This window comes from Rhizopus delemar, genomic scaffold (genome assembly GCF_000149305.1).
Source record: "Rhizopus delemar RA 99-880 supercont3.17 genomic scaffold, whole genome shotgun sequence".
Classification (NCBI taxonomy): domain Eukaryota; kingdom Fungi; phylum Mucoromycota; class Mucoromycetes; order Mucorales; family Rhizopodaceae; genus Rhizopus; species Rhizopus delemar.
In genome coordinates this window covers 1-27,358 of record NW_027137843.1, presented here as the reverse complement: position 1 = coordinate 27,358, position 27,358 = coordinate 1, and the positions used below count along the sequence as shown (strand labels likewise).

At 33.9% G+C, this 27,358-nt stretch overlaps 8 protein-coding genes across 8 annotated transcripts; 6 read left to right on the top strand and 2 right to left on the bottom strand.

Annotated features, from left to right (window-relative positions):
- Positions 1-1,237: 1,237 nt before the first annotated feature.
- RO3G_15592 (uncharacterized protein) lies at positions 1,238-2,275 on the top strand (the record flags this gene model as incomplete). Its single annotated transcript, XM_067670176.1, has 3 exons — positions 1,238-1,436; positions 1,494-1,723; positions 1,775-2,275. 3 exons carry the CDS (start codon positions 1,238-1,240, stop codon positions 2,273-2,275), a joined length of 930 nt encoding a protein of 309 aa, XP_067526277.1.
- Positions 2,276-7,919: 5,644 nt separating this feature from the next.
- RO3G_15591 (uncharacterized protein) lies at positions 7,920-8,351 on the bottom strand (the record flags this gene model as incomplete). Its single annotated transcript, XM_067670175.1, has 2 exons — positions 7,920-8,213; positions 8,313-8,351. The coding sequence occupies 2 exons, from the start codon at positions 8,349-8,351 to the stop codon at positions 7,920-7,922; spliced, it is 333 nt and encodes a 110-aa protein (XP_067526276.1).
- Positions 8,352-12,097: 3,746 nt separating this feature from the next.
- Positions 12,098-13,776, top strand: RO3G_15590 (uncharacterized protein; the record flags this gene model as incomplete). The annotated part of the gene is made up of 6 exons (XM_067670174.1): positions 12,098-12,314; positions 12,361-12,658; positions 12,833-12,967; positions 13,012-13,408; positions 13,457-13,614; positions 13,662-13,776. The coding sequence occupies 6 exons, from the start codon at positions 12,098-12,100 to the stop codon at positions 13,774-13,776; spliced, it is 1,320 nt and encodes a 439-aa protein (XP_067526275.1).
- A 356-nt stretch (positions 13,777-14,132) lies between these two features.
- RO3G_15589 (uncharacterized protein) lies at positions 14,133-14,714 on the top strand (the record flags this gene model as incomplete). The annotated part of the gene is made up of 1 exon (XM_067670173.1): positions 14,133-14,714. The coding sequence occupies one exon, from the start codon at positions 14,133-14,135 to the stop codon at positions 14,712-14,714; it is 582 nt and encodes a 193-aa protein (XP_067526274.1).
- Positions 14,715-15,406: 692 nt separating this feature from the next.
- RO3G_15588 (uncharacterized protein) lies at positions 15,407-17,496 on the top strand (the record flags this gene model as incomplete). Its single annotated transcript, XM_067670172.1, has 8 exons — positions 15,407-15,538; positions 15,594-15,625; positions 15,670-15,760; positions 15,812-16,078; positions 16,129-16,339; positions 16,393-16,574; positions 16,695-16,963; positions 17,142-17,496. 8 exons carry the CDS (start codon positions 15,407-15,409, stop codon positions 17,494-17,496), a joined length of 1,539 nt encoding a protein of 512 aa, XP_067526273.1.
- A 2,535-nt stretch (positions 17,497-20,031) lies between these two features.
- On the top strand, positions 20,032-20,873 carry RO3G_15587 (uncharacterized protein; the record flags this gene model as incomplete). The annotated part of the gene is made up of 4 exons (XM_067670171.1): positions 20,032-20,056; positions 20,151-20,303; positions 20,462-20,519; positions 20,786-20,873. The coding sequence occupies 4 exons, from the start codon at positions 20,032-20,034 to the stop codon at positions 20,871-20,873; spliced, it is 324 nt and encodes a 107-aa protein (XP_067526272.1).
- A 1,825-nt stretch (positions 20,874-22,698) lies between these two features.
- On the bottom strand, positions 22,699-22,940 carry RO3G_15586 (uncharacterized protein; the record flags this gene model as incomplete). The annotated part of the gene is made up of 2 exons (XM_067670170.1): positions 22,699-22,733; positions 22,883-22,940. 2 exons carry the CDS (start codon positions 22,938-22,940, stop codon positions 22,699-22,701), a joined length of 93 nt encoding a protein of 30 aa, XP_067526271.1.
- A 908-nt stretch (positions 22,941-23,848) lies between these two features.
- On the top strand, positions 23,849-27,250 carry RO3G_15585 (uncharacterized protein; the record flags this gene model as incomplete). Its single annotated transcript, XM_067670169.1, has 4 exons — positions 23,849-25,712; positions 25,824-26,278; positions 26,324-26,963; positions 27,117-27,250. Coding segments are annotated over 4 exons (3,093 nt in total), but the record flags the coding sequence as incomplete, so codon positions are not given.
- Between the last annotated feature and the right edge of the window lie 108 nt (positions 27,251-27,358).

Genomic DNA, 27,358 nt, shown 5'->3' with positions numbered 1-27,358 from the left:
TATTTCGAGTATGAATCTTTCCTTTTATAAATCAAAACAATTGCAATACATCAAACAAAGGGACGATACCGTTATAGAAAATAAGCTTACGTATCTGCCACGGCTGAAGGACTCAAAACAAACATAAAAGTTTCAAAGAAAAGTCCATCTTGGTATCCTTCAACACTTTCAAAGAAATGATCTATTAGTCATTTATTCCTATGAGTGTTGTATGATGACTTTTATATCTTTCATCTATGCACATAACCCTTGCTTTTTTTTTGCGCATCTTTATACAATACACATTTTAAACTGAGTTGTCCTTGAAGAACCCATGGTTCGGACCGATTAATAACTGAATGGCACTTGTAATAACACGACTGCTGCTCTATTTATTAATAGCTGTCATGTTGATTAAATTATGCTTTCATAACAAAACAAAGCTTGATAATCCATAAATGGAGCATAAGTAATACTCAGATCATACTTTATATTTCATAAAATAAATTGATATCGACTTGTACTAAAAGGACTAGCTTAAACTAATTTGATTATCTTTTAACAAATTATTTGTAATCAACTTTTTTCTTTTTCATATTCTATAGATAAGCCCCCTTTTTTATTTATAGATTTGTTTAATAAAGGAAAAAAGGAAAAAGGGGACAGCGGACGTGCGGCAAGGTACAAGAAATGATAGTTATAAACGCGGGGATTCCTTGTCTAACCCGCGGTTTTATGTGATTTGCCTGTATTTAAAAAAAACATACTGAGAGAGCAATGAGAAAAAAACAAATCAAAAAAGCAATGGGAAAAAAGGAGAAAAATACATAAATGGTTTTGTATATTTGAACACGGAATGAAATGTAGGAGTAATAACTTTATAAGCTGATTATAAACAAGGAAGGTATTATTAATGAAGATCACCCGAGTTTCAATTATGTATTGTATGATTTCTTGTACCAAAAAAAAAAAAAAAGAAAAAAAAATTGCCTGTCCTATTTCGAAGGAAAATAAGTGGCCGATTGTTCCGTAGCATTTGATTTCTTAGTCAACGGATAATTGTATTTGCCGTACCCATTTTGGTTAATTGCCGGTCGGGATAAATTTAGAAATAAGGAACCTCATTGTAATGTGTATTATTCATGCAAAACGGTATTTTATTTAAGGCTGACAGCAAATACATTTATATACGCAGCCATTTCATTTTTCTTTCTTTTTCTTTTATTTTCTTTTTAGTTGTATACCACCCATCTTACAAATGAAAATTAAACTTGATTTCAACAAAACCAAAAAACCAGATAACCCCTCTTCACCTTATTATAAAGAACGAAACTCGATAGCAGAAGAAAGAGAGAATAAAGTTACTGAAGCTTACACCCCTTCTTACAACCAAGCTTGTTTAGTCCTTCAAGCCATTCAAATCAATGGACGGCATAGACTAAGCCCGCACTGTGTTTGTAAGTTAAACGTTTATCCGGTACATGACCATAATTTTTTTACTTTTCTTTATTTAGTACAACTTGCCAATTACGTAGCAAAAGCTTGGGAAATAAATCCTGAGCAAGAGACAATAGATATTATTTCTAAATTAATGAACAAGCTATTGGATACAACCTTCCTTTGCCCTGAGATGAACTTAAATGAAGCACTTATACAGTTTTGTAAAAATGATACGGCTACACAATCAGTATCACCTAGTATCACGCTATTGGTTGCTATTGATTACATTAGTAGACTTAAACAAGTAAATAGAAAAAAAAAATTGAATTTTGAGTAATGATTAACTTTAAATTAGAAATACGATAATATCAAAGGAACTAAAGGATGTGGACAGCGTCTCATTTTAGTAGCTTATATGATGGCATCTAAGTATATTCATGTTAATTTGAAATCAATAATCAATACAACAGCAGCAACAACAGCAAAAACCGTTGATGAACCTCCTTCACCCAGTTTTAATGTAGTTAAAAGAAAAGATTCCATCACACTTCCTTCATTAAAGGAGTATATTTTACCATCACCACCTACATCACCCAAGACCAATAACAATTATTCTGATAGTAACCCACTTAATTATCATTACTTTAAATCACCTCAAAAAAGATTAGTGACTCCGCTTCCAACTACCAACCATAATGTACCGATCTCACGGATGGAATTAGAATTTCTGTATTTTCTAAACTATGACCTTTCTATCAACGATACCATGAAATGGGTCCACTGGGCACATAAATTTGATGAGGATTTGGATAAGCAAGATGATACCAATTCTGGTTATGAGGGCGATACTGACTAGGAAAAAATATATATAAACAATTTCTTATACATACTTTTTACACACAAAAAAGAAAACATTAGCATTTTATAACTTCTTTTTCTAATAAATTCACATTGTTCATTTTCCCCATCTATTTACTATTGTTTTTTCTTTTATGGAAATAGTTTGCTCATTTTTTAAAAATTAACTTGTTCATTTTGAACTAATTCTCTCAAAGTATTCCGCTCACATATAATAATACTATTCTTATACTGACATCTTCGTCTTTATAACTTTCAAATGTGTCTAATTCAATCTTGACAACCAATCCGATTTGCATTCTTTATGATAACCAATGAAATGACTAAATATCCTTTTTGAGGTTAGCTGATTTTTAAATTTGGTAATACTTCTTTACTCTTTTTCTTTGTCTTTGTTATATCTATCATGATACAAAGATATCACATTCCAATTTGTACTGTGAAACATCAAACCTGATTAGCCACAGTTTATTTCAGTCGTTTCATCTATTGCTGGCAAACGTTGACAAACTATTGTTACACTGTTTTTGACCGATTCCTTTTGATCTTAACAATATATTTCCAAAATTATCGCTCATATCTTCTTAACAATCAATACTCGAGTAATCGGACGTATCATTCTTTTCTTGACTCGTTAAACATCCTATATCACGTAATTAATGTTCCAAATTCCTTATACTATTTTGACATATCCTATGAAATATGCCACTATTTAGTTATTTTATAATGCTTTTAGTGTCAATCTAGTACTTTTACATCTTCAGTGGTTTTCTTATTCCCCAATCTGCAGATTTAGACTAGAATACTCATGCAAAAAATAAGTGTTTGATTTTAAAGACTTATCATTTCCAATAACATGCGTATTGCTTTTTATATTTTTGTTGTTTTCTCATACCTTGCTTATCGTAAGACAATCATTTACTTATGACTCTTTTTTTTTATTACAGTACTGGTCATCTTAAACATGATTTACATGGATTTCTCATTCTTTTTTTTTTGTAATGACAAGCATAAGCAGATTAGTGACCAATCTCAAAAGCTGTTCAGAAAGTACGGTCAATCACCATTAAGTTTTTTGTCGCTGATCTCTGACGTTTTTCCTCCTTTCTGTTGTGTTCCAATGATAATCATTGGATAGCAATCAAAGACTATTAAAGCTTAGTAATGTGAGTACATGGAAAGATAGGCTTATTAATATGTATGTGCATGTACCAAAATAGAATGATAAATGAGGAGTAAGTGCTTACATTAAGTTATGTAGAAATCTGCATAATGACATGCATCACATCTACACTATAAAAAAAATATAAATTCCAGACATACATCATTAAATAAAACCAGCTTATTTTGGTCCTATTAAATTCTTGTTTTCTATTATTATTTTCTTCAATCACATTACAAAGAGAAGCATACAAACCATGAATTTGAAATCAATTTTAATGATAAAAACTTGCTGCCTAGAAACCAAATCGATATTTTTCTGTTTTGTGCTATTTTTTCCCAATTTCTTGCCAAGGATGTTTTGTGCTATAATAAGAGAAATTTATTTACTTATAATCATGGATGTATCAATGATTCGTTGATGTTATGGTCTTTTTTTTTCATGCACTAAGAAATTTGAAATCTTAAAACTAATTTGAGTGGTTTTTTTCTGAGACTGGATTAGCTTTTGTGAAAATAGTGTATAAATATATACATTGTCACACTACAATGCACTCTGACACAATTAATGTCAGTAGAAATACCAATATAATAAAAACCCTAATCTTTGTGTAGTTTACACTAATGCTAATTAACTATGAAACTTTTGATTTGCGTACTGTATATTCAGACGTTATAAATCCTTTTGATTGATATAAACTGCAGTGAAAGAAACATTTTTGAAACTTAGATACAAACTTTTGACTTCTTTATTTAACTAGTATTTTAATAATAAAATAGGGTGTAGTAACATTGTTTTTTGATCTAGGGGCAACTTTTACTCTACAAGAAAAGCAAGACAAGATTGGTGGGTCATTGATGATTGCTTCTTTCTCAAACGGTAATCGATCAATTATAATTTTCTTCAGTTGTTGGTGTTTTCTAATTAATTATGGTAACATATAAGAATATGGTTGAATACGTTTATCAATATGAATGTTATACGGGTCACTGGATAGCCCAGAAAAATCCATAACTATGAGACAAACAATTTTATTGTAAAATCAAGATATTTGGATAAATTTAGAAAAAATACAATTATTATTGATTACTCTTATTAAAATTATATATGAATGTATACTCTGGTTGGCTTGACCTACATTTGTTAAGTTATTTACCAGGTCTGCTTTCTCATTCAAATCTCTGCCAGAGAGAGAGAGAGAGAGAGAGAGAGAGAGAGAGTCATTTGCTAAACACTATAGTGATACGAAAGTTTTATTAACTAGAGATCTCTCATTTAGACACTGAACCATTTTGCCTAATAGCTCTAGTCTTTTTCTTTCTTTCTTCCTTTGCCTTTATCATCAGATAGCTTAACATATTCAAAATATCATAACCTTCATTCTTTAACCCCTTTATGAGTGTTTTAAATTGTGAAATATATTCAAAAATCGTGTCAGCAAGACTATCTACACAGAGAAAATAATAAAAAAGAAATTTACATGAGATAACCATTACTATAAAAAAAGACAAGCGATACGTTACCTAAGTATTCTTCTTTCAGTACATATACCTCCCAATACCGATGTTTTGCATTATCTTTGCTATTATGCTGTCGCTTTCTGTTTATTGGTGCGTTCGTAAGTTTCAAACGTCTCTTTTTGCACCATGTAGCAAGCTCAAGTAAGCTTTTATTATCTAAACAATTGCATACAAAAAATACTACATGAATACTTCTTTCAATTCAATATTTTTCAGCTCATAAACTAGTTCATTATGAGAATTAATTGGAATGTATGCTTCATTTAAAAACCGCATGATATGACACAGAGAAACTATAATAGTAGTTTGAGCATAAAAAAAGAATCGCATAATGAACAATATATTATTCAATTCTGTTTTTTTAGTTGATTTTGGTTCCATAGTGACGAAGTCGAAATTTTGTGGGGCCGCCTTTGATTCCTTTTTGATTTTTGAAGCATATTTTATATTCAAATGATGTCCCTTTTCATGGCAATTCTAATGGTATGATTTTCGGTATGGTTGGATAAATCTAACTGAAGCTATGAAAGAAAATGTAAACGAACATAACCAGCTTCACCACATCGAAAATTGAATAGATTCGCGTCACAATTACGCTCAACCGAGATTTTTTTTTTCTTATCTATCATTTTCAACCCTTGTAGGATACATTAAGATGATCTCTGGGCGCATTGTTCACCCAATGTATGATCTTTCCAAGTCAGTGAAAACCAAATAAGTCAGAACTTATAGAGCTTTTTAGATAGAAGAAACAAAGAAATCCTTTGCGTATATACGTTCTATTTTAAAAGGCATAATTATCATTTCTTTGACTTGAGACGCAGAATGATCGGGATTACTTTTGGCTTGGATTTTGGATTGAGATCTATGATTTGAAAGTTCGCTTGTGCATTCTATATTTGGAAGGTCTATCATATTGTATTTCCATTGGGTCATCTCTATATTTAATTTCTGCTCCATTGTTCATAGAATTGATACTGATAAATGCGCCAGCGCACTAAATAAAAAGAATATCATATAATGCAACATGAAATCGAAAGTTCAATTGAAACATTATTTATTTTATTGTCAAATTATTATAATTTCCTTTATAATTGTACATCTTTAGTTACCTTATTTTAATAAGTTATTTCAAAGGATAGATTGTTTTAAATAAATAAAAAGGTATTCTTCCTGCTAAAATTAATCTTGGATGCCGAGTATATTTTGCATATTCAAGCAATTGAAGTCAAGGACTAGCGTTATTGTTAATAGTATTGTTATTGCACATTAATAGTCTCCTACAGTTTTCTATTAATTGGTTTCTGTTGTAACTTCACCTTATAGCGAAACTAGACATAATAAAAACATTAGCAACTGTCAACAGGTAATGGATGTTTGCGTTTTGTATATGGATCAGCGTGTATTCGATGAATAGGTACTAAAATAGGCTTCTTAGGATCTGTTTCATATCAAATATTCACTTCTTTAAAAGCTTCGATATTTTTTGAGAATTTTTCTATTTTTTCTTTATTACACTCTACAGAGAAAAACAAGCATATTGTTTGTTCCCTCGTAATGTTCGTTACAGTTTTGTAGAAAAGAGAAGTTTGTGTTTTCCGTCCCGGCCCAATTTTTACTGAATTTGGTTCACTTTTTACTCAACCTGATCGGATTTTTTAATTCACCATATATCCCATGGAATGTAAGTACTACAGTTTTATAAATACAATGATAAATAATCAATCAATACTGTTCTGGTTAATTCATCAAGTATACTTGATAGTTGTAATAGTGTTTATTGAGCCTTATTATTGTGTTCCGATCCACATTCTTAGCGTTCTCACAGGTATATCCATGAACTTGGAAAATTTTAAGCTTTTGTATCTAATCATATGATAATGGCACTCTTTATTTTTATTACCCATCAAATATATAAATAGACTCTTTTTTTGTACTATTTCCCCCCCCCCCTTTAGATTATAAGCGGTTTAAAGATATATCAAATTATTAGAAAAAGTACAATCGCTTAGAATAAAGTTATTCACTGTGGTTCTTTTTAAACTGGAGCTCCCTCAAATATATATATATATACATTGTCAAGGAACTCCAAAGATGCAATTTTCGTTTTTCTTGAAGTTATCTTTAAAAATGGTTGGCCAAGATTGTTTTTTATAAATATTCCTATCAGGTACCATTTTAATTGTCTTTACTCAAGTTTAGGCGTTTACGCTCAATAATACCAACTATTCTTCCTGAATTGGAAGCTGATAAAAATTTGACTTTCGAATAGTATGAAAACATAATTTATCAGATCATCCATATACACATTATAATTATTGTCTGCACATAATCTTATCCACTTTGACTGTTCTTCAAAAGATATGTGGGTCTTATTTACTCATGTTCAAAATAATATCAAAAAACTAAACATTATTAATGAAAATCTGTCATCTAGATTTCGTACATCTGCCGATTGGATATTTTAAATACGCCTAACAATTTTTTTTAAATACGAAAATCGAGTTTTGAAATCCGCCATTTAAGATTGTACGCACTGTAAATAACAATTTAAGCATAATTGGGTTAGGTAGTGTTTTTTTTTTCCCATGCACAATTCATAGGTAAATACCCCCCTTTGTTATTATTTTCTGATGGTAACTATCCAATCAAACGGTGAATAAATAACTCTTTCTTTTTGTAATTCAGCATAACAATGGATTTTGTTCAATTCAAGCTTAAGCTATCGATGATGTAGGGGAGCCCCTCTATTCTCTCCCTTTTTAAACAAATCATCTAAAGTGACAATGATTGACCTGTTTATATAGGATTGGGTGATCTTTTATGGTTAGGAGAAAGGGGGAGATGGACTTCCGCGGTTTAATATCCGACAATGACTTCTTTTTTTTTATTTTTTTTTATTTTTATTTTTTTTTTAATGAACTATATACAGAATAATAATGATAGCAAAATGCCAGTTTTTACCATCGTTGATCCATGGTCACACTATCACCCCAATATTCTTTTGATTGTGGTTGATAAAATACAGGTGTTAACAATGGAGCATCATCCTCTGATTCATCTTCTGTAGCAGGTGAAGTGGCTGCAGCAGGTGTAGGCTGTAACCAAAGAGGCACCTCTGCGCGTGGAGGTGGTCTGTAATCAGGAGAGGCATAGGTGATGGCAGGAAGTATCTTTTCTGTAGATGTTTCAGCAGGTGAAAACTGTGTATGTAAATCGAAATAGCGTTTATTGTTGTCATTGATAACAATGGACTATTCATGTTTTAGTTAAAATTTTTTTTTCTCTTTTCGTACTGTAATATCTGTATGCGTTAATACCTCATCTTCATCATCCATTCTACTACGTTTTACAGATTGATTCACAGAGGGTTGATGAGTTGATGCTATCATTATGAATTGATTATTCTGCATTGACTTTTATTTTGTTAATTGGGCTTACGGTTTTCAAATTGATATGTCATAATTGAAATAAGAAGAAAAAAAAAATTAGAATCGAGATGTTTGATCCTTTTTATATCTTTTTTTTTTTATTTTACCGAATGGCATTAAACTTTACGCCTAGATTCACCGCTTGTTTCGGGGTTTCATTAATCGGTAATTAAATAATTGTGTAAAAGCCTGTTTCACTGTCGGCACTCCGGTATCGTTATGAATCATTCTCTCGAATGCCTTTCCTATTTTGTTCATTCGTACGCCTTTTTTTTTTTTTTTACTTGACCAAAAAACCAAGTTCTTAAAGATAAGCATAAAAATAATCAGTTCTTACTGAACTTGGTTGGTATATAAAGCTTTAAATTTAATTGAAAAAAGAATACTAGTATGTAAAAAAGTCTGTGTGGGACACCCAATTGTGAAAAAATCTATCCGTTTCTATTTTAAGCAATGCTATAGAGAATCATAATCAGTTCGACTTGGCACAAAATGAGCGTACACAATAATAAAACTTGATATTAAAAGCTATTTGTACATTGTTTTTATTATTCTCAAGCTAGATTTATACAAGGTATATGATATTAACATAAAAAGATCATGGTTATTGTCTCTTTTGCAGCAAAAAAAAAGTGTAGTAGTCTTCCTTGTACCTCTTCTATCTCCTAATGTGATAGTTGCAGCCATAGATTTCTTTGTGAATGCTCCCTATTCAATATAGTTGTCTTTCTATTAAAATATTCATTGAGTAATTTGATATTGTGTAATACCATTGTTCTGCTTACTTGCCGTATCCCAAATAAATTAATTACCTCAAGAAAAAGATCCCTGATCATTCCTACAGATCAATCAACTTCTCAAAATCTAGTGATATTGGGAGATATGCACTCTGAAGAGGATGGTCAACCATTTTTAGCGTTCTTCTGTATGACGTGGCATGATTAATGGCTTTTTTTTTTTTTTTTTTTTTTTTTTTTTTTTTTTTTTTTTAAAAAAAAAAAAAACATGAGATATAGTTATGTTGTATTCCTCTAAAAATTGAGTTGACAAAGAAACTCATCCTTTGCTTTTATTAAAAATCAGCTTCTTTTTCAAATTTATTGGGTAAAAATAATGAATCATAGATAATTACATGTAATTCTTAACATAACTCATGCATACCATTTTAAATCGATTCTATTGTTATTTACAAGAAATATACAATTCAAGGTGAAAAGAGCCGTGTTGACAGCCATTGTTTTTTTTCTGATTTTTTTTTCTGGAGTTGCTTTACAAGAAACCAAATGAGTTTTGACTATAAGATAGAGGCAACATGCTATAATATGTATCAAGGTGAAATTACTACACGATTAGGATTAATACTTTGGTAGAATGGGTTTGAAGAGGATCATGTTTCTTACTTAAGGTGATTCTCTATCAAAATGAGAAAGAAAAACCAATGTATTTTGAAGAAGGATTTGGTGTTTTGTGTGTAGCTTTGACATTTATTCCATTTTACTCTACAAAAGGTACATTCTATCCTGTTGATCGTCCAATCTTGTTTATTCCATGAAAGATAACGTCATCCCTATTTGCGCCCATATTTTTCACCCTTGCTGTCAATTATGGTTTGATCATTTTCCAGCTTTGATGATTCTCAATATGCTATGCTTGTCGCAAGGTGTGATGCTATTGGCTGCATCACAAGCTCTCTCATACATCTCTTTTGTATGCTCTCTTCGACTGCTTAGTTTCTAGTCTCTATCTCTGCTATCCTATAAGCTGAGAGTATGTCAGTTTATTTTGTTCTGCATCATGCTAAACTATGAACTTGGCAGGAACTGTTTTCTTAGATACCCTTTATAACTTTACCAAGCAAGCTCTGCTTATACAATTTGGCGCTTCCTAGACTTTGTACTTCATCCCCACCTGGCTTTCTCTATGCCTTTCATTCGATTGTCAAATGGACTCTGGTTTTTGTACAAGAACAGTTGAACCTACAAGATATAATACCCATCCCTTTTCTTTATGAATGCTTTAAATTGTCTCACTTTTTCTTCTCACATCTCTTAACAAAAAAAAGAACAACTGTTCACATTGAGAAAAGATGAAACCCTCAAAAAGCGTAAGATATACAAATTGGTTATTTTTAACAAGCTGAAAAAGTAAGTATACATCCTGTCTGCTCTCCTTTAGCCATAGCTACTTATGTTGAACACTTTCATTCATCTGATGCTGTTGAGGTGTAAAAAGTCAAATCAATAAAGATTCATAAGAAGCTGTAAAGCTGCAAAGAATAGTCACCTATGACGTTGTGACTGCAATAAAAAGTATCTGATGATAGCTCAAAAAGCATCTATTGGTTAGTGCTGCTTTTATTAGAAAAAAAAGACCAAATTAATGATACACCTCACAAAACTTCCGTCAATGAAAGAGCGAATACACATTTTACAAGTTCAATTTCTGCTTTGATTAACTATATTGCCTAAGAATACCTTACTTGCCAAACTCCTCCCTCATATACAAGCAGCACAAAGTGATTCCCAATGGGATAAGATCGCTAAAATATTACTTTGGTTGCAGTGTGTTCCTCAATTTGATTCATTAACTACAAACAAATTCATATCAGTTAGCTATTTTTTTCTTCGAGGTAATTTTTTAAAGCGAATCAGCGGTCAGTCTGCTAAGATCCTGTCTCAATGCCGCCTTGATATTGGTATTGGTCTCATTTTTTGGCTTCCCATGACTCGGCAGGAACGTGATCGATGTCTACGCACGATGTTCAACTGACTACCTGGCGAAAAGCCAAAACCATTCCCTTACTATCCAAATCACCTTTTCACGAAACAATGCTCCATCTGTCGACTATAAATGCCTCTCTCAGTCCTTGTTCCTCTGTCTTTCCTGTTGAATCAATTGCCTAAGAAACCTCTTCTGTCTCCCAAAAAAGCTGTCATTTAGGGGGTTCGATGACCCGTTATTTGTACATTAGTACATGCACTCGGTTACTTGGCCCATGAGGAGATCCCAATTATCCCTATAGAACCTGGTATTCAACTCTTAAAGTGGCTGCTCCAGAATTAGTTTCAAGTACTTCAAGTATTGTCAATTACTCCCTCCTCGTCATCTACATTTTTAACCTTATTTCCAAAGATTTTTTTACTTTCCTTTTTACTTTATTGATCTGGCACGGGCAATTCAATGTATTTTAAGCACTACGTACCCCTTTCGCCTTTTTAAATGAAAAAAGCTGTTTAATTGCAAATGTGTGACATGACTTTCTTAAAAATATCGGATTTTAAAATGATAGATTGGTATACACATTTAAACATATAGAGCAGGATAAAAGATCGCCCTCTTCTCCTCCTTTCTTTTACTACTTTTTATCATGAATAAAAATATGAGTGAACCACTTTTGAACTCATCAGAAGAAGAGAATATATTGTTAGATGATGATTGGTTAATACAAAAAAAAGAAAGAAAACCATTTATTGCAAGTTATCCTAGCTTTATAAAATACAAAGAAACTTACTTGTTTAAATAGATAAGAAAGAAATATTATATTATCGCTGGATGCTGTATAAGTTTATTAGGAATCATCATTCTGGGTGCTATCTACTCTCTAAAACGATCTCAGTTGCATTTAAAAGAGAAGCAAAATAACACAAGTAAATAAAGGGCTCATAATTCTAGTTTACTTATTTCATATAGAGCCAAAAAACATAATCATGTTGATCAGCGATGGCTTAGGACCAGCTTCGGTTTCATTTGCACGAAGTTATTATCAATACACAAATAATAAACCATACGATTATCAAATGCCATTGGATACAATTCACGTCGGACAGTCTAGGACAAGAAGTTCATCCACACTAGTGACAGATAGTGCGGCTGGCGCTACTGCTTTTAGTTGTAATCTAAAAACATACAATGGTGCAGTAGGAGGTAAGCAATTTCTATCGGTTCATTCATTTTCTAAACCTTCTTTAAGTGGATCCTCACCGAAACCCATGCGGTACAGTACTTGAATCTGCCAAGCATACCAAAGGGATGTTGACAGGGCTTGTTGCTACCTCTCGCATCACACATGCTACACCTGCTTCATTCTCAGCACATGTGGTCGACAGAGAAAGGGAAGAGAAGATTGCGACACAGCAAGTGGGTGATAATCCATTAGGTCGTAGTGTGGATTTAATGTTTGGTGGTGGTTACTGTTACTTTTTACCGAAATCGGACAAGAAAAGTTGTCGATCGGACCAACGAAATTTACTGGATGAGGCAAAAGCACGGTATGATTGGACGACAGTAATTTATAATAATAGAACACTGTTTGATGCCATGCCAACTGATTCAACCGTGTTACCCGCGATGAGTTTGTTTTCTTTTGATGTAAGCAAATAAAATGGCCAAGAACGAAACTAAAAATTCCTGTTCATTTAGCATATGTCTTATGAAATTGATAGAAATACAAAAGCAGAGCCCAGTTTATCTGAAATGTCCAAAAAGGCACTTGATATCATGTACAAGGCTACAGAGAATAAAGAAAATGGATTCTTTATGATGATTGAAGGCAGTCGAATCGATATGGCAGCTCATTCGTAAGTGGTCAGTTTAGAAGGATAATGACTGAGTGTAACTATAGAAATGACGCAGCTACTCATGTGCATGAAATACTTGAATATCAAAAGACGATTGAATTAGTAAAAAAGTACGTAGATGAGCATCCAGATACAATCATGATTTCAACAAGTGATCATGAAACAGGAGGGCTATCCTTGGCAAGACAAGTATCAAATGCTTATCCAGAGTATGTTTGGTATCCAGATGTATTGACTAGAGTGAAGCATTCTACTGTTTATTTAGCCAATCTGATGAAAAAGAAAAAATTGACGCGGGAATACATTGTGAATACTATTTTAGGAAAATACCTTGGTATTCACGATCCAACAGAAACAGAAATTCAAAGCTTGATGAATATGAATCAAACTATGTTTGATTATTATTTGGCAGACATGGTCTCTATTCGTGCACAATTAGGCGTAAGATGATAAAAAGAATGAAATTAGCAGCTAATTTATATTCATTAGTGGGCAACACATGGACACAGTGGAGTTGATGTTAATTTATATGCATATGGAAGTGGTGCGGATACACTTGTAGGCAATCATGAAAATACCCAAATAGGAGAATTTATTACAGAATCACTTGGCTTGAATTTAGATGAAATGACAAGGAAATTGAATAGGTAAATTATGATTATTTTACTTTATTTGTATTCATTTTTATTATCAGGAATAGTCCACTCTTTCATTTAGATGATTTATCTTTGGATGATAAACTAGAATACAATCAGGCCCTTCAACATTATCATCACGATCCTTCTACTTTAAAACATCCAGACTTGTAAGGTTGTTTTGTGTTACCTATTAAACATATTTTCCTTTTATGAAAGTCATTTAAACACTGCCTTCTAGATCTTATATTTTCTTTTCTCTCTCTCTTTTTTTTATTTTTTTTTTTATTTTGATTCCTTTTTTCCCCTTGTACTTGATCATTGTAAGAATATAGAGCATTAAAAGTATTAAATCTTGTATTTTCAACATAAAAATGTTTTATAAAAAAAAGTAAAAAAGACGTTAATTAAAGGCAAGTAAATAAAGTTAATAATGAATTTAATTAGGAGCCCGGGTTACATTACACATTAAATCGCATAAATATGCAAGGTCAATCTCTTTTTCTTTTTATTTCTTTTGCGCATTCAATATGCTTTCTGGTTGGTTATTCAAATTATCGTCCACAAACAAATTTGGTGCTTCTAAATGGCAATCAAGATACTTTGTTCTGTTAAACACTGAATTAAGATATTATCGAGACGAACACGCTGTGAACAGTTCAAGTACTATCAGTTTAGCTGATGTGTCAAAGGTAACTAGGACTGGCTTCTTTAATCATAATTACTGCTTTAAACTGGAAACAACTGCAGATTATAAACAAAGAAACCCTAAGCATCAGCAAAAGACGTGGACAATGGAGTGTCATTCAGAATATGAACTTGATATGTGGCTGGCCGCTATCAACCACCAATTAGCCAAAAATACATTATACCCGTCTTCAGAACATCGGATTTTACAAAGACCACCGAAGCGTTCAAAGCCTTCCATTTCTCGTCGAAGAGGACTTGTCTTGTCTCAATTAGAGATTGTGCCGGCACTAGATCATGATATGTCCTCTTCAAAGGAATCATCTCCTTCATCCCTTTGTACAATAGATCAAATACGCGGAGAAACTCAAATAAAACAGCAAGAATCCTTGTTTGTTGATACTTCAATTCCTTCATTTTTATAATAAAGCTGACCGTTTTATTTCAGGTTATACTACTGAATAATAAACTTATAGAGAAATAGATCATGAAAAGTCCTACTCTCTGTAAATATAAAATCTATGGATTGCTTTGCTCCCTTAGGTTGAGTGTGTAAAACGATGAATTCGATCATTGATCTTGAATTTCAGATTAAATGATCCTTTCCCCTTCAGTTGTATGCTAAATGGGATTCATGCTTTCATTGATTTAAAACAAATTATACTAGTTTTCTAGAATTATTTTTTTACCACATTATTATCAATATCATATGTCTTTTAGTATAGATCTTCTAGCTATCACCTTAATATCAATGCATATTCGTAATACAAAATGTCCACATCCTTAATAAATCTTTCTTTGTCTTTATTTGATGAATTGTGACAAAGAAAAGAATCAAGTATAGCCATAGTATAAATGTTTTCTTTGGTAAGATACGTTTGAAATCAACCCCAAATGCTTAAAGTACATCGTGTTACTCGATAAATCGAATGGAGCCTTAAGAGTTCCGACTTAATGATTATAGGTTATACAAAATTATTATGAGAAATCCAGTTTATCACTTCTTCCTTTTTCCTCCTTTCATTTCTTTGTGTATCAAAAGGTTTGTTTTCTTTTTCAAATCTAAAAAGTAAAAAGCATGGGACTCAAGTTAACAAAACTTGCATATAAAAATAAAATGAAGATGCATACTGAAAAGAAATCTACTACAAATAACGCTACCTTTATACCCGATAGAGATTTTCATACAGAAGAGAGTTCAAGCTATTGGCTACCAAAGGATGAAGAGGAGCAAATGAGGCTCACAGGGGTATGTTAAATCAAATCACTCCATGAAATGTCTTTGATACTCTATTTATCTACAGCAACACTTTGCTATAAAAGAACTTTACCAAGGGTATATTTTTTCTACATCTCAACGTGTTACTCATTTCTATATAGAAATGTGTTATCCGAAGTAACAAAAATAATTGATTTTAAACGTGGAGTATCTGTATTGGACGTTGGTTGTGGTTCTGGTGCTTGGTTGACAGTAAGTTTGACTGGATACCTACATACATTGAGGCTCAGTCGATTGATATAGGATATGGCCTTGAATTACCCAAACTGTACATACAATGGATGTGATATTGTAGAAGTTGCAAATAAATTTGTAACACCAAGGCAGTTTACCCTTCAATACGGTAATGTTCTTGCTGGCCTTCCTTTTCATGACAACACCTTTGATTTTGTTCAAATGAGGCTACTTATCTTTGCCTTAAGAGAAGAAGAATGGCCTGTAGCTGTTAAAGAGCTATTACGTGTGACAAAACCAGGAGGCATTGTACAGATACTTGAGCCCGTTCTAGAGGTAAGACAATCTTCTGCATGTGCAACTATGTAACTCATACAATAATAAAGATACCTGATAAAGCTAAAAAATCGCTTTATCGTTTTTCAATGACATGTAACGATTTACATTATCTCATTCTTTATATTAACCACTCGATAGTATTCTCTGTCTGTCAAGCACGAGGACAAAACCCTCGTATTGCAATGGAAATGGAAAAGATATTCATGGAAAATAATAATGTGAAAATCATTCAATCGGAATGCAGAAGCTGCAATACAAGTAAATCAACATGAAATCTCGCATAAGCAATTACATTACTTATCTTATTCCAGATACGCGTTCAAGCATGGCAAAGAATTTTGCTTGGGATGCTATTCAAGCAGCAAACAGTATGATGCCCCTATTTTCAAAGTCTCCAGAGTTGAAGAGCAAACAAGAACAACAAAAGTTTTTAAAAGAACTTGAGGTCGAATTAACGAAGACAGGTGCTGATTTTTGCTTTAATGCAGTTGCTGTACAGAAAGAAAAAAAACAATGTATATAAAGATCTTCCACATTCTGAGTTTTTTTTTTTGTTCTTTTTCTTTTTTTTTTTTAATGAATCAAGACATTGCCAATCAATTATTTGAAGTAGGAGCATTCATTCTTTTTTTGGATGCACCACCTAACTTGGAATTTGGTATTGATTACAATGCTTGGACAATTGGACCCTTATTTAAAGGTGTCAAACTTATTCCACCAGGTCTTCATTTTATCTATTTCTCGTGAGATCTCCTTTTCTTTTACACAACCATTGATAACTCATAATGTTGCATTAGATCAACAAGTAAAGAAGGTGTACAAGGAATCAGAACAGGTTTCTTTCATTTCTTTGAATCAAAAGAAGTATGACGGAAATGTACTGTATATAGGCTTGTATTCATATCGATTTCTTTAGGTTCTTGTAAGGATATGGAATCCACAAACAGAAGACTTGCGCGACGAAACGGAACTGGATCCTGCACAAGCAGAAAGATATCGCATAAGTAATAGCAACAGAATTTTTTTTTTTAAAAAAAAGCTTACAACAAACAGATATTAGAGAGTTTGATCGTCATATGGGTCCTTATCCATTGGATCCTTCTATTTTTTATGAACGTTGGAAAAAATTAACACATTTGATCACCCCAGGCCTCGTTCGTCGTGTGCTGCCTAACAATGGTAAAGTGAGCCATTTGCCTGAGAAGAGTGCCAAATTGGATCAAGAAAATGTCAAAGACAGACGATTGGGAAAACAAATTGAAAAAGAGGAAGGCATGGAATTTACGCCTTTTGATCTACGAAAGTCGTTTCCTTCAGGCGCATCGGGTGATGAGGTGACACGTTGGAGTTTAGATAAATCTTGGCTTACAATGGATTTATTGAAAAGAGTCTATCACAACGGTAAAATAAAATAACAGAGCAAAAAGTGCAGGAAATTGATATTGAGAAAGATCACAAGGTATTATTGGGAGAATTGCAATTGGCGTTTGTTTGTTTGTTGATGGCACAAAACTTTTCTGGATTTAATCAATGGAAACAACTGGTTCAACTTTTATGTTCTTGTCAAGAGTTGATGGAGGAAAAACCAGTGTTATTTATTGATTTTATGGGTAAACAAGCTTAATTTAGATTTTAAAGAAAAAAAACTAATGTTTTACAGATGTACTTCAATCTCAACTTGATGAATGCCCTGACGACTTCTTTCGTGATATTTTATTAGAAAATAACTTTATAAGCGTGATGCTCAAAGTAAGCTTGAAAGAAAAAGTACGTGAAAACATAGAAAATAATACATGTCTAGGGCTTTCAACAACATATTCCGGACTCACAAGAAAGATTAGTGAGTAGATATATAAGGTTAAAGAATTTTATTGTAAAGAAATTTGAATATGACCTTCCACAAGAGGAAGAAGAAGAGGATGAGGAGGATGCTCCAGTGATTGTGGATATGGAATGATTGCTTTTTTGTGCTTAAATGTAATGATTGATTGTGTATATATTGAATAAAAAGTTGCTTGGCTTTACTTGACTTTATGTCAAGTGTGAGTTTGTCTTTATAATAACCATTGAGTCTTTTAGAGGGATCTCAATTGCTAAAACCATAAGATCAGGCATGTTTATAATAGAAAATTGTATTATTTGTTTGGACTTTTTACTTTAAAAGACTGTTTCCAAACATTGAATGCGGCTTCATATGCAGTTCGTAGGGCTTATTCTTTCAGATGCTATTAGTTAAAGATTTATGCGTAAGTAAAAACTGCGTTGGTTCAATTGACACAGTGATCCACTAGATTCTTTCCTTGATATCCGGCTGGATGAAACAATCATCTTAGTTTGCCTTCATAAACAAACTTGACTCTTGTTTATAAAACTATCAACATTTTGAAGATTGAAGGGGACCTTACACTTGATAATAGGTGTTACAGATTTAGAATTGAATAGGAATTAACCTGCTTGGCTCAAACAGTAGCGATTATAGCCATGAGCATTCTCGACCACTTTTAGGCTGTGATAATTAGCGGATCGACGAAAAAATGACAAGTCAGTAAATCGCGATTGAACTGAATAAAGCTAGATAAGTCTCTCCAGCAATTCAATCATTGTTACACTGCCTGAGTCCTAACAGACTAAATGATTAGAATGCGGAAAATTGGTAAACATTTGTGTTTTTCATAAATCAGTATGCAATACCGAACAATTATCAACACTTGTTGTAGAACAGTAACTGATTGTAGTTGACATTAATGAATATAAGTCTTAATACAAGATCATAATTAAAATAAAATAAAATAAAAATTTATTTAAATAAGATCATACAATCAATTCCAATTAAACATGTTCTTTTAGAATATGTATTGTACTCATGAGAGTTCTTTGATAAGAAGAAGTATCAACTAAAATAACCAAATCCAATCCAATGCCAGAAATATTGCTAACCTTTCACATAATTGAAATAACGCGTAAAATAACGTTATTTCAAATCAGTGAGGGATTCCCAGAATAAAAGATAATCTATGACAGACATACAAAAGAACAAATGAAAAGTTTTCATAATCATAATTATAGATAACACTTGCTAAAGTACCTGAATATTAGAAGAACGATCACAATAGAAGATATCAAGCCACTCACTCAATAAGATATAAATACCTGCCTTCAATTAGAATAATTTTTACTTTAACTTAAACTGAAATAAAGATCAGTCTCAAAAAGTACCCAAACTGTTTCTTGATCTTTGTTTTTACCTTTTCTTTTATCCTTTAAACCATTATACAACAACACTGAGTCATAAAAAACTTCATTTTGGATACTAATTAATGTATACATCATTCATAACTCGATATGAAAACAGTATTAATAAGATACATGTAAAATATGTCCAATATATAGGCTACAGATGTCGTATTTACCCCATTAAATACTTATTATTCGTATGAGATTACTCAAATCTTATATAAAAAATAACAAGTACTGAATACATAATATTATATATTACATATTCTCTAAGACTCATTTACAATATTAACCATATACAATATTTATATTATTCAAGTTCAATACTAAAATTGACCTTGAACTCACTTCGGTCCCTGAATAATTTTATTTCCTATATAAAGGCGTAGTTTGATTAAATGGGTTCTCTCTCTCGTCTTGAAATCTAATAAAGAGGTTACATAGAGACTCATTCACTAGTTTTCAAGTACTATCTCCTTTTAATTCTCAAATTTTTATCTGCAAATATCTCAACAGATTAATTCAGATAATCTTCATTAAAGATAAGATACTGCGTAATTGCGCGGTTAAATTATAATAAATTCAGGAACTAAATCACAGTCAGTCGCAGCCAATCATATACGAGAATTCTATGACAAATACAACAATAAAAGAACACGTAACCCTTATCTGTTTGTCATCAGCTATATTATACTCATTAATTATTAATCTATGACATGAAATATTATCCGTGTATGAAAAGTATAAATAGAGTACAATTTTCTTATTAAATAAAACAATCTCTTTATCGAGTCTCGTCCTCTCTTGTTCCTTTTTATTCTCTTGGATAAATCAGCTCGTTTTGGTCTACCAGAAGAGGAGGATAACAGAAGATTATTAAAACAACTCAAAAATTGTAAGAAGCAACCAAATGAATCTGTCCGTCTTCATGCTGCTAAGTGGGAACATCTACTTAGTCTTATTTCTGTGTCAGAATTAATTAAGACCGGTACATAATGTTAGAATCTCTTAACATTCTTTAGTTGAGAGCTTAATAAGTCGAGTTAATTCTTTTATTAAATTACGTTCCTCATAATAGTATAAATACCCATAATCTTTTATTTAAATAAACATCAGTCAATTATCAAGTATTATTCTCTCTATTAGACTGTCCGTCTATTCCTATCTTTACTTATCTTTGTCTCGTTCTTACTTATCAGCTATCGTAAGTCCTATTTGCGGTTCACACCTTCAAGCCCTTAATGCCACCCTCTCTTGTCCTCTTTTAGCTGTCTATCCAAGCTTCTTACTTCCTGTCCTGTTCTCTCCCTCTCTCTCTCTCCCCTCGCTGGCTTGACAAAACAACTCATGACATTCTGACACTTACTCTCAAGAAACACAAATCACCTATTTTATCCAATCTCTTGACCAAAGAGATACTAGATTAACACTAACATCATTAGTTGCAGCGCTTAATATTACTACTGTTAGTGAAGTTATCAATCAAGCCATCAATCTTGAAGTTCGTGCCAAACTTCTGGAGGAACCTGAAACAATTATGTCGTATTTTCCTTATTAAATACTCAAATGTCGTGTAAGATTACTCAAGTTCTCCATGTCATATAATTTAAAACTACCTCTATATAACACTACGTGTTATATAGCCATCAGTACTCATAAACAACTTTAGTAATTGAATATTTAGACCAAAGAAATAGACAAGAACGAATTACAATGCTTTATCATCTTTATTATTTAAAATAGTGAAAACAAATTAAAAATTTTTACTATTCTATGTTCCTTGATCATTTATACGAATGAGCTCAGGTCATAATAAGGGTAAGGGAGGGAGGGCTGTAATTCGTTCTTGTCTATTTCTTTGGTCTAAATATTCAATTCAAGATCGAACGAGATTCTCGCAGAATTGAGTGAGACCGTCGAAATAGCCAAGAACGAATTACAATGCTTATCCAGAGAGAATTATATCCTCTTGGAAATCAAAAGGAGCATCCTCAAAATTATCTTCACTGTCACTAGTGACTGGGCTTTCTTGAGCGGCTAAAACAACAGACGTGAAGTCTGTTTTTTTGCATGGATTGCCTTTTGTAGTGTTGCTCAAAGGTAGTAGAAGAAGACCAGTTACCTAGGGTAATGATGTCTTGGAGTGGCATACCGTTATCAAGAGCAAGAGAAGCAGCAACCGAGCGAAGAGATACCTTCTTTTCCGAAGTAGAAAGTTTCACAAGATTTCGAATCCATGTAGAAATGGTAGTGGATTGTACGGGCCGGTTTGGATTTGTGGACTTGACAAACAGAGAAGAAGGTGGACGAACCGAGGAGGCAATTGTATGGTCATGTAGGGCGATAAACGCAGCGACAGGACAGAGAGAGGAGTTATGTGCGTGTGGATGCACGGTTAGAGTTTTGATAATACGCTGTTTTTTACGCTTTTCTTTTGGTGAGACGATAGAGAGAGAGAATGCCCGAAGAAAAAACGGTGCACGCCCGTAAGTCAATACGATGGAGGTCAGAAGGGCGCAGAAAAGCCGTCATACCAAGCAGAAGTGCCACTTTCTTTTGAAGAGTATTCAGAGGCGTAGATCTGGAGGATGGGATATTGGTCAAGTATTTCAGAGTTTTTGAGAGGTTAACTTCTGGCTTATATTGAGGCCGTGGTAGAGCTTGCGCAGCAAGGGCATCAAGAAGAGCAGAAACAGGATTGTCAGATTGTTGACGAATGAGATCGGGCGAGTGATGAAGATGAGTGACAGCAGCACGGGCTAATCGCAAGGTACCGAGCATAAAATTATGAGAGATGTAGAGGTGAGAGAGAAAGTTTGTCAAGTCGACAGGAGAGAAATCTGTGATACTGACGTTGTGTTGAAGTGCCCACAAGACAAAGAGCTCTTGACCTCGGCGATAAGATCGATTAGTAACGGAATCACATAAGCACGGTTGTCTCAAAAGAGCTTGTGAAATCTCAGAGAAACCTGGGTCTATACTGTTATGTTCTGGTAAAGTAAAAGAAATAACAAAGATAAACCAAAAGAATGCTTTTTGAGACTGAACTTTATTTAAGACAATCTTAATTGTTAAAAAGAAAACATTACAAAGTCTACTATTTATATTCTTCTATCAGTTGGCGGGTGAATGAGTAGTTATGAGCGTAGATCCAATCATTGACACGTTTGATTGAAGAATGATCACTGAATCGATTATGAAAAATTTTTAATTCGTTGTTTTTATAGATCTTATTGTTCTTTAACTGATCTGGGATAACTGTCCCGTCTTCATTGAGAGGAAAGATATATTTATATGAAATGCCTCCAGTCAGATCAAAGTTGACCAGGTACCTGATCCATTATTATTCATTTACAGAAATGATGAATAGTAAAGATCATGACTTATTTAGTGTTCATGTTTACTTTATAGAGTGAATCTAATAGTGATAGTTTTATATAAAAAGAAGAAGAATATATTTTATTTAATAAAGATTTAAATTATTATCTTTTATCAATTTTAATATACTTCTTTTAGTTGCGATTATTCAATGTCCGTTATAATCAGACTCTGTTCTACAACATATACCAGAGGAGCGCAAAGCATCCAAACGGAGAGCAGTGACTTGGTCGGGGTCAGGGGGCATTGGGTCAGAGGGGACTTCAACTGGATCGCATCCGCCTGGAGAAGAATTGGGTTGCTGCGTGTGGTATTTGAGGTTTTATAATATAAAAAGTACTAAGTCAATCAACAAATGTAAAAATAAGTGAGACTCAAAGTAGATTGTTCTTTATTCAAGTTAAAAATATGAGGGTATTTATACTTTTTTAATCACGGCTAAATATTAATATTTACAGTATATGACTATTGATTATTAATCGATATTAGACAATGAGTTATTTATATGATTGGCATAGTTTAACATCTTCTTATCAAGAAGTAATTATTAATCCTGATCCAGGAACTTATTAGAATATTCTGGAGTGGATCGGGATTTTATTTGAAGTGGCGTAATACAATGTCCGATATTCCTAATTTGGAGGACCATTGTTTGTAGTAACTTACATTATTACATGTGTAAATACCACACTGCTGTTGACCGCCATTGCTTGTGTTTTAATCGTAAGATTAAATAAAAAAATTAAACAAAAAAACAATAGCAGCAATATAAAATTAAAATCCTTCTTTATTGCAGATTTCTTTATATTGCAAAAGAGCCCCGTTTAATGGATAAAAAGTTGGCATCTATTTATATTCTTTGTGAGCGTAGATATAAAAGATATAGACTCGGCAACGATGTCGTTGTCGTGTTTGGTCATTAATGATGTCTTTATTCATTATTTTATTATTGATCTCAGTCCAGCCTACGTCAGACTATACAATTAATAGTCAGACGATATAATCCAGGGTTCATTCTAAATTATTAGTTCCTCTCCTTTTTTTACTCAATAAATAGTAGTTGTTAGCTATTGACTTCCTACTGTTTTTACATCATAAGTACCAAATATCTCATTTTTTTCAATAAGCCACTCCAGCTACTACTACCACTACAACATGGCTGTCATCACCCGCAACAACCGCCCCACTCGCACATCTCGTGCTTCCATCTCTTCTGTCTCTTCTTTGTCCTCTGTTGTTTCTGAGGTTGCCTCCTCTTGTCCTGCTTCTCCTGTGGCCCCTGGCCTGGACAACTTTTCTGACCGTCCCGGGTCACCTTCCTACGTGGAAATGGTCACTGGTTCCCGTTCTCGTTCGCCTTCTCCTGCTGACTCAGTCAGTGGTGCTATAGGAGAGAGACTTAACTCTCTTTCCATAAAGAAGGACGAATCGTCCTCAGTACGTGGTGACGTCATTAGTCTGTCCACTGCTGAAGATGACGTTGTCATGGAGGATGCACCTCTGAACAACGCTCGCTGCGCCATTAGCGGTGAGAAAAAGAACGCCTCGCGTTCTTCTAAGTCTGTTTCGAAAAGTAAGAGCAGCATCCCTGAGAAGTTGAAACGCTTTAATCGTAAGTACGATGAGACAGCTGACTTGCTCGACAAGTTAGTTGAGAAGCGTGATCTTGAAGAAGATGAGTCGAAAAGAAAGACTCTTAAGATCCAAATACGCGAGTACAGGGAATATTTGGACTACTACGAGGAACGTATTACCAAGCTTGAGGTTAGCGCTAATGAAATTAGCCAAAAGATAAATGAGGTTGGGAACAATGCCAACAATACTCGTGAGTCTGAGCCTACTGTCCCCATCAAGGTCATACCTCCCTTTCGCCTGCTGGTCAGTGCTGCTTACAATCCTAAGTATTACTCTTCCAGCAAGGTCAGTCCTGATGATGTGAAGAATGACAATGCCTTTAAGACAGTAAAGGACTTCATCAGGAAGTTTGAGGCCATCGTGAAACATTATGGTGTCAACGTTGACAAGAACTGGCTAGGATATCTCCAGTTGTCCATTGAAAATGGCCAGGATGATAGGAGCATCAATTGGTTCCAACATAAGCTGACTGTCGCTGATTTCAAAAACAGCAATTGGGAAGGTGCCAAGACCGCTCTCATAGGCAAGTTTGGTGAATCCTTCACCTACTTGCAGTATCGTCAAAAGCTGATGAGAATCAAGCAGCCCAACGGCGAGTACTTGAACATGTATGTGGACAGATACATAGATCTTTTGACCAAAGCCAAGTTTGCGGACAGTCCGCTGGCAGTGATGCATTTCCTGGGCACATTGCTTCCACCTGTCAAGGATTGTTTGGAGAGAAGACTGGCTGAAATACGTGCCAAGAAGAATGCTGATTTCATCTTGGAAGATGATACGTTGTCGAAAATCCAGACAATCATAGAAAACAACAAGATGCATTTCATAGAAGAATGCAAGAAGATCTTCCCTGGTTTGAAAAATCAGGAACGATCTCAGTTCAAGCCTGCCGACAAGAAGGCACCAAAGCAAATAGAAACGAAAAGAAAGTTTCATGGCGACGAGCAGAGGTACTTTCCCGAAAACAAGAATAGGGAAAGAAATTTCCATAAAAGGCCGGCACACAGCGCGCCTAAATGTCGCTATTGTGGGGAGAAATATACTCCAGGTCACCTTGACAAATGTCGAGAAATAGAAAAACGTCGTGACCATTACTTGAATAAAGATACGGGTTTTAGAGCACGCAAAGATGCACCCAAAAACTACACTGGTAATTTTTCCCAAAGGCGTAGATCATTTGAAGAGAAAATTCATAATGCGAATGATTCACGTATAACGGTTCATAATATTGAGAAGGTTGAGAAACAGACCACTACTGAACCAGAGATCATGCAAACACATCCTGCGGATGAGGTTATGAATGACCTCTTAAATGATGATGAAATCATCAGTCCGTTTCAAAAAGCGTTGAAACAAATTCGGGAGAAAAAGAAGCACAAGCAAGGTAATGTTCGTTGCTATAGTTTAAAAACAAAAGAGGAGACACATCCTACTATGCTTCAAAGCCCTTACTCATTACACACTCCTTCCTTATTGAACGATCATAGATTAATAGCTCTCGTCGACACAGGCGCAGATGTTTCTTTCATAAGTAAAAATGCTGTTAATAAATTGAAACTGCGTATTATCCCAGTTCATGGTTCATTACTGTTAGCAGATAAAGAAAAAACTGTTAAACGATTGGGTGTGACCGATAAATTAAATGTCGGATACAAAGGGCAAACTGTAGCTCATGAATTTGAGGTGTTAAATATGCATGATAAAGTAGACGCTATTTTCGGGAGGGATATTTTACCAAGGTTAGGAATTCACCTTGTTGGTGTTGCCACCAATTGGGATGATAACAAAGTCAAATTCGATGATTCTATTGAAGACTCAGAATACATTCCAAATGTTTCCAATGCTGGCACACCAGAAGAGCATGAAGCTTTACTACAAGCACTGAAATCTCACATTGATAAAAATCAACAGATTGATGTTCATTCCTTATGTAATCTGCCAGAAGCGGTGGTAAAGTTAGACACTCCTCATGGAAAACATGCACATGTCCGGTAGTATCCTATTGCAAATAAGATGATGCCAATCTTTGATGAGGCTGTAAAAACATGGCTCGAGAACGGTGTCATTGTACGTGCACCACCCTCACCATGGAACAGTCCAATCACATTTGCTCCAAAAAAGGATGCGAATGGTAATCCCACTGATTACAGACCATGCATTGATCCTCGTAAAATCAATGCCTTACTAGAGTCTGATAACTATCCATTGCCATTGATCGACGATATTTTTCATGATCTTGCGGGTTCTACAATTTTCACCTCACTCGATCTCAAAAGTGCATTTCATCGATTGCCCATTCGTAAATCAGATCAGGTCAAAACCACTTTTACTCACAGAAACAAACAATACATGTTTCTTTCAGCACCGTTTGGATTGAAACATGTCTCCAGTCATTTCATGCGCATCATGAACCTCATCCTCAGTGATCTATCCAATGTTCATGTATACGTGGATGATATTGTGATTGGCACTCCAGGTGATTCCATGGAAAAGCATTATCAAGCTGTCAGTGCAGTCATTGATAGACTCACTCAACATAACATGATCCTCAATCCTCAGAAATGTCACTTTGGCAAAAGAAGTGTTCATCTGTTAGGTTTCTGCATTTCTGAAAAAGGGAAAAGCTTGGATCCACGTAAATTGACAAATATTGCTGACTGGCTCTGTCCCAAAACCGGCAGAGAAATGATGCAATGGCTAGGCACTGTTAATTACTTTCGTGCACACATCCCTTGTGCTGCCACACTCACTGCTCCTCTAGATGCGTTACGAAACGTTGCATTCATAGATGATATTGATTGGACTCCTGAACTGCAAGTTCACTTTCAAAGCATCAAAGACATATTATGTTCCAACGTTGTTTTGAGTCCATATGATCCTACCAAATCCCTTTATGTTGCCACTGACGCATCTAACACTGGAGTTGGTGCAGTTCTGTTCCAAAAATTTGACGAAAAACAGTCGGATGGGCTCACTGTCACCACCATCAAATACCTCGGCTTCATGGCACGTTCTTTATCCCAATCTGAA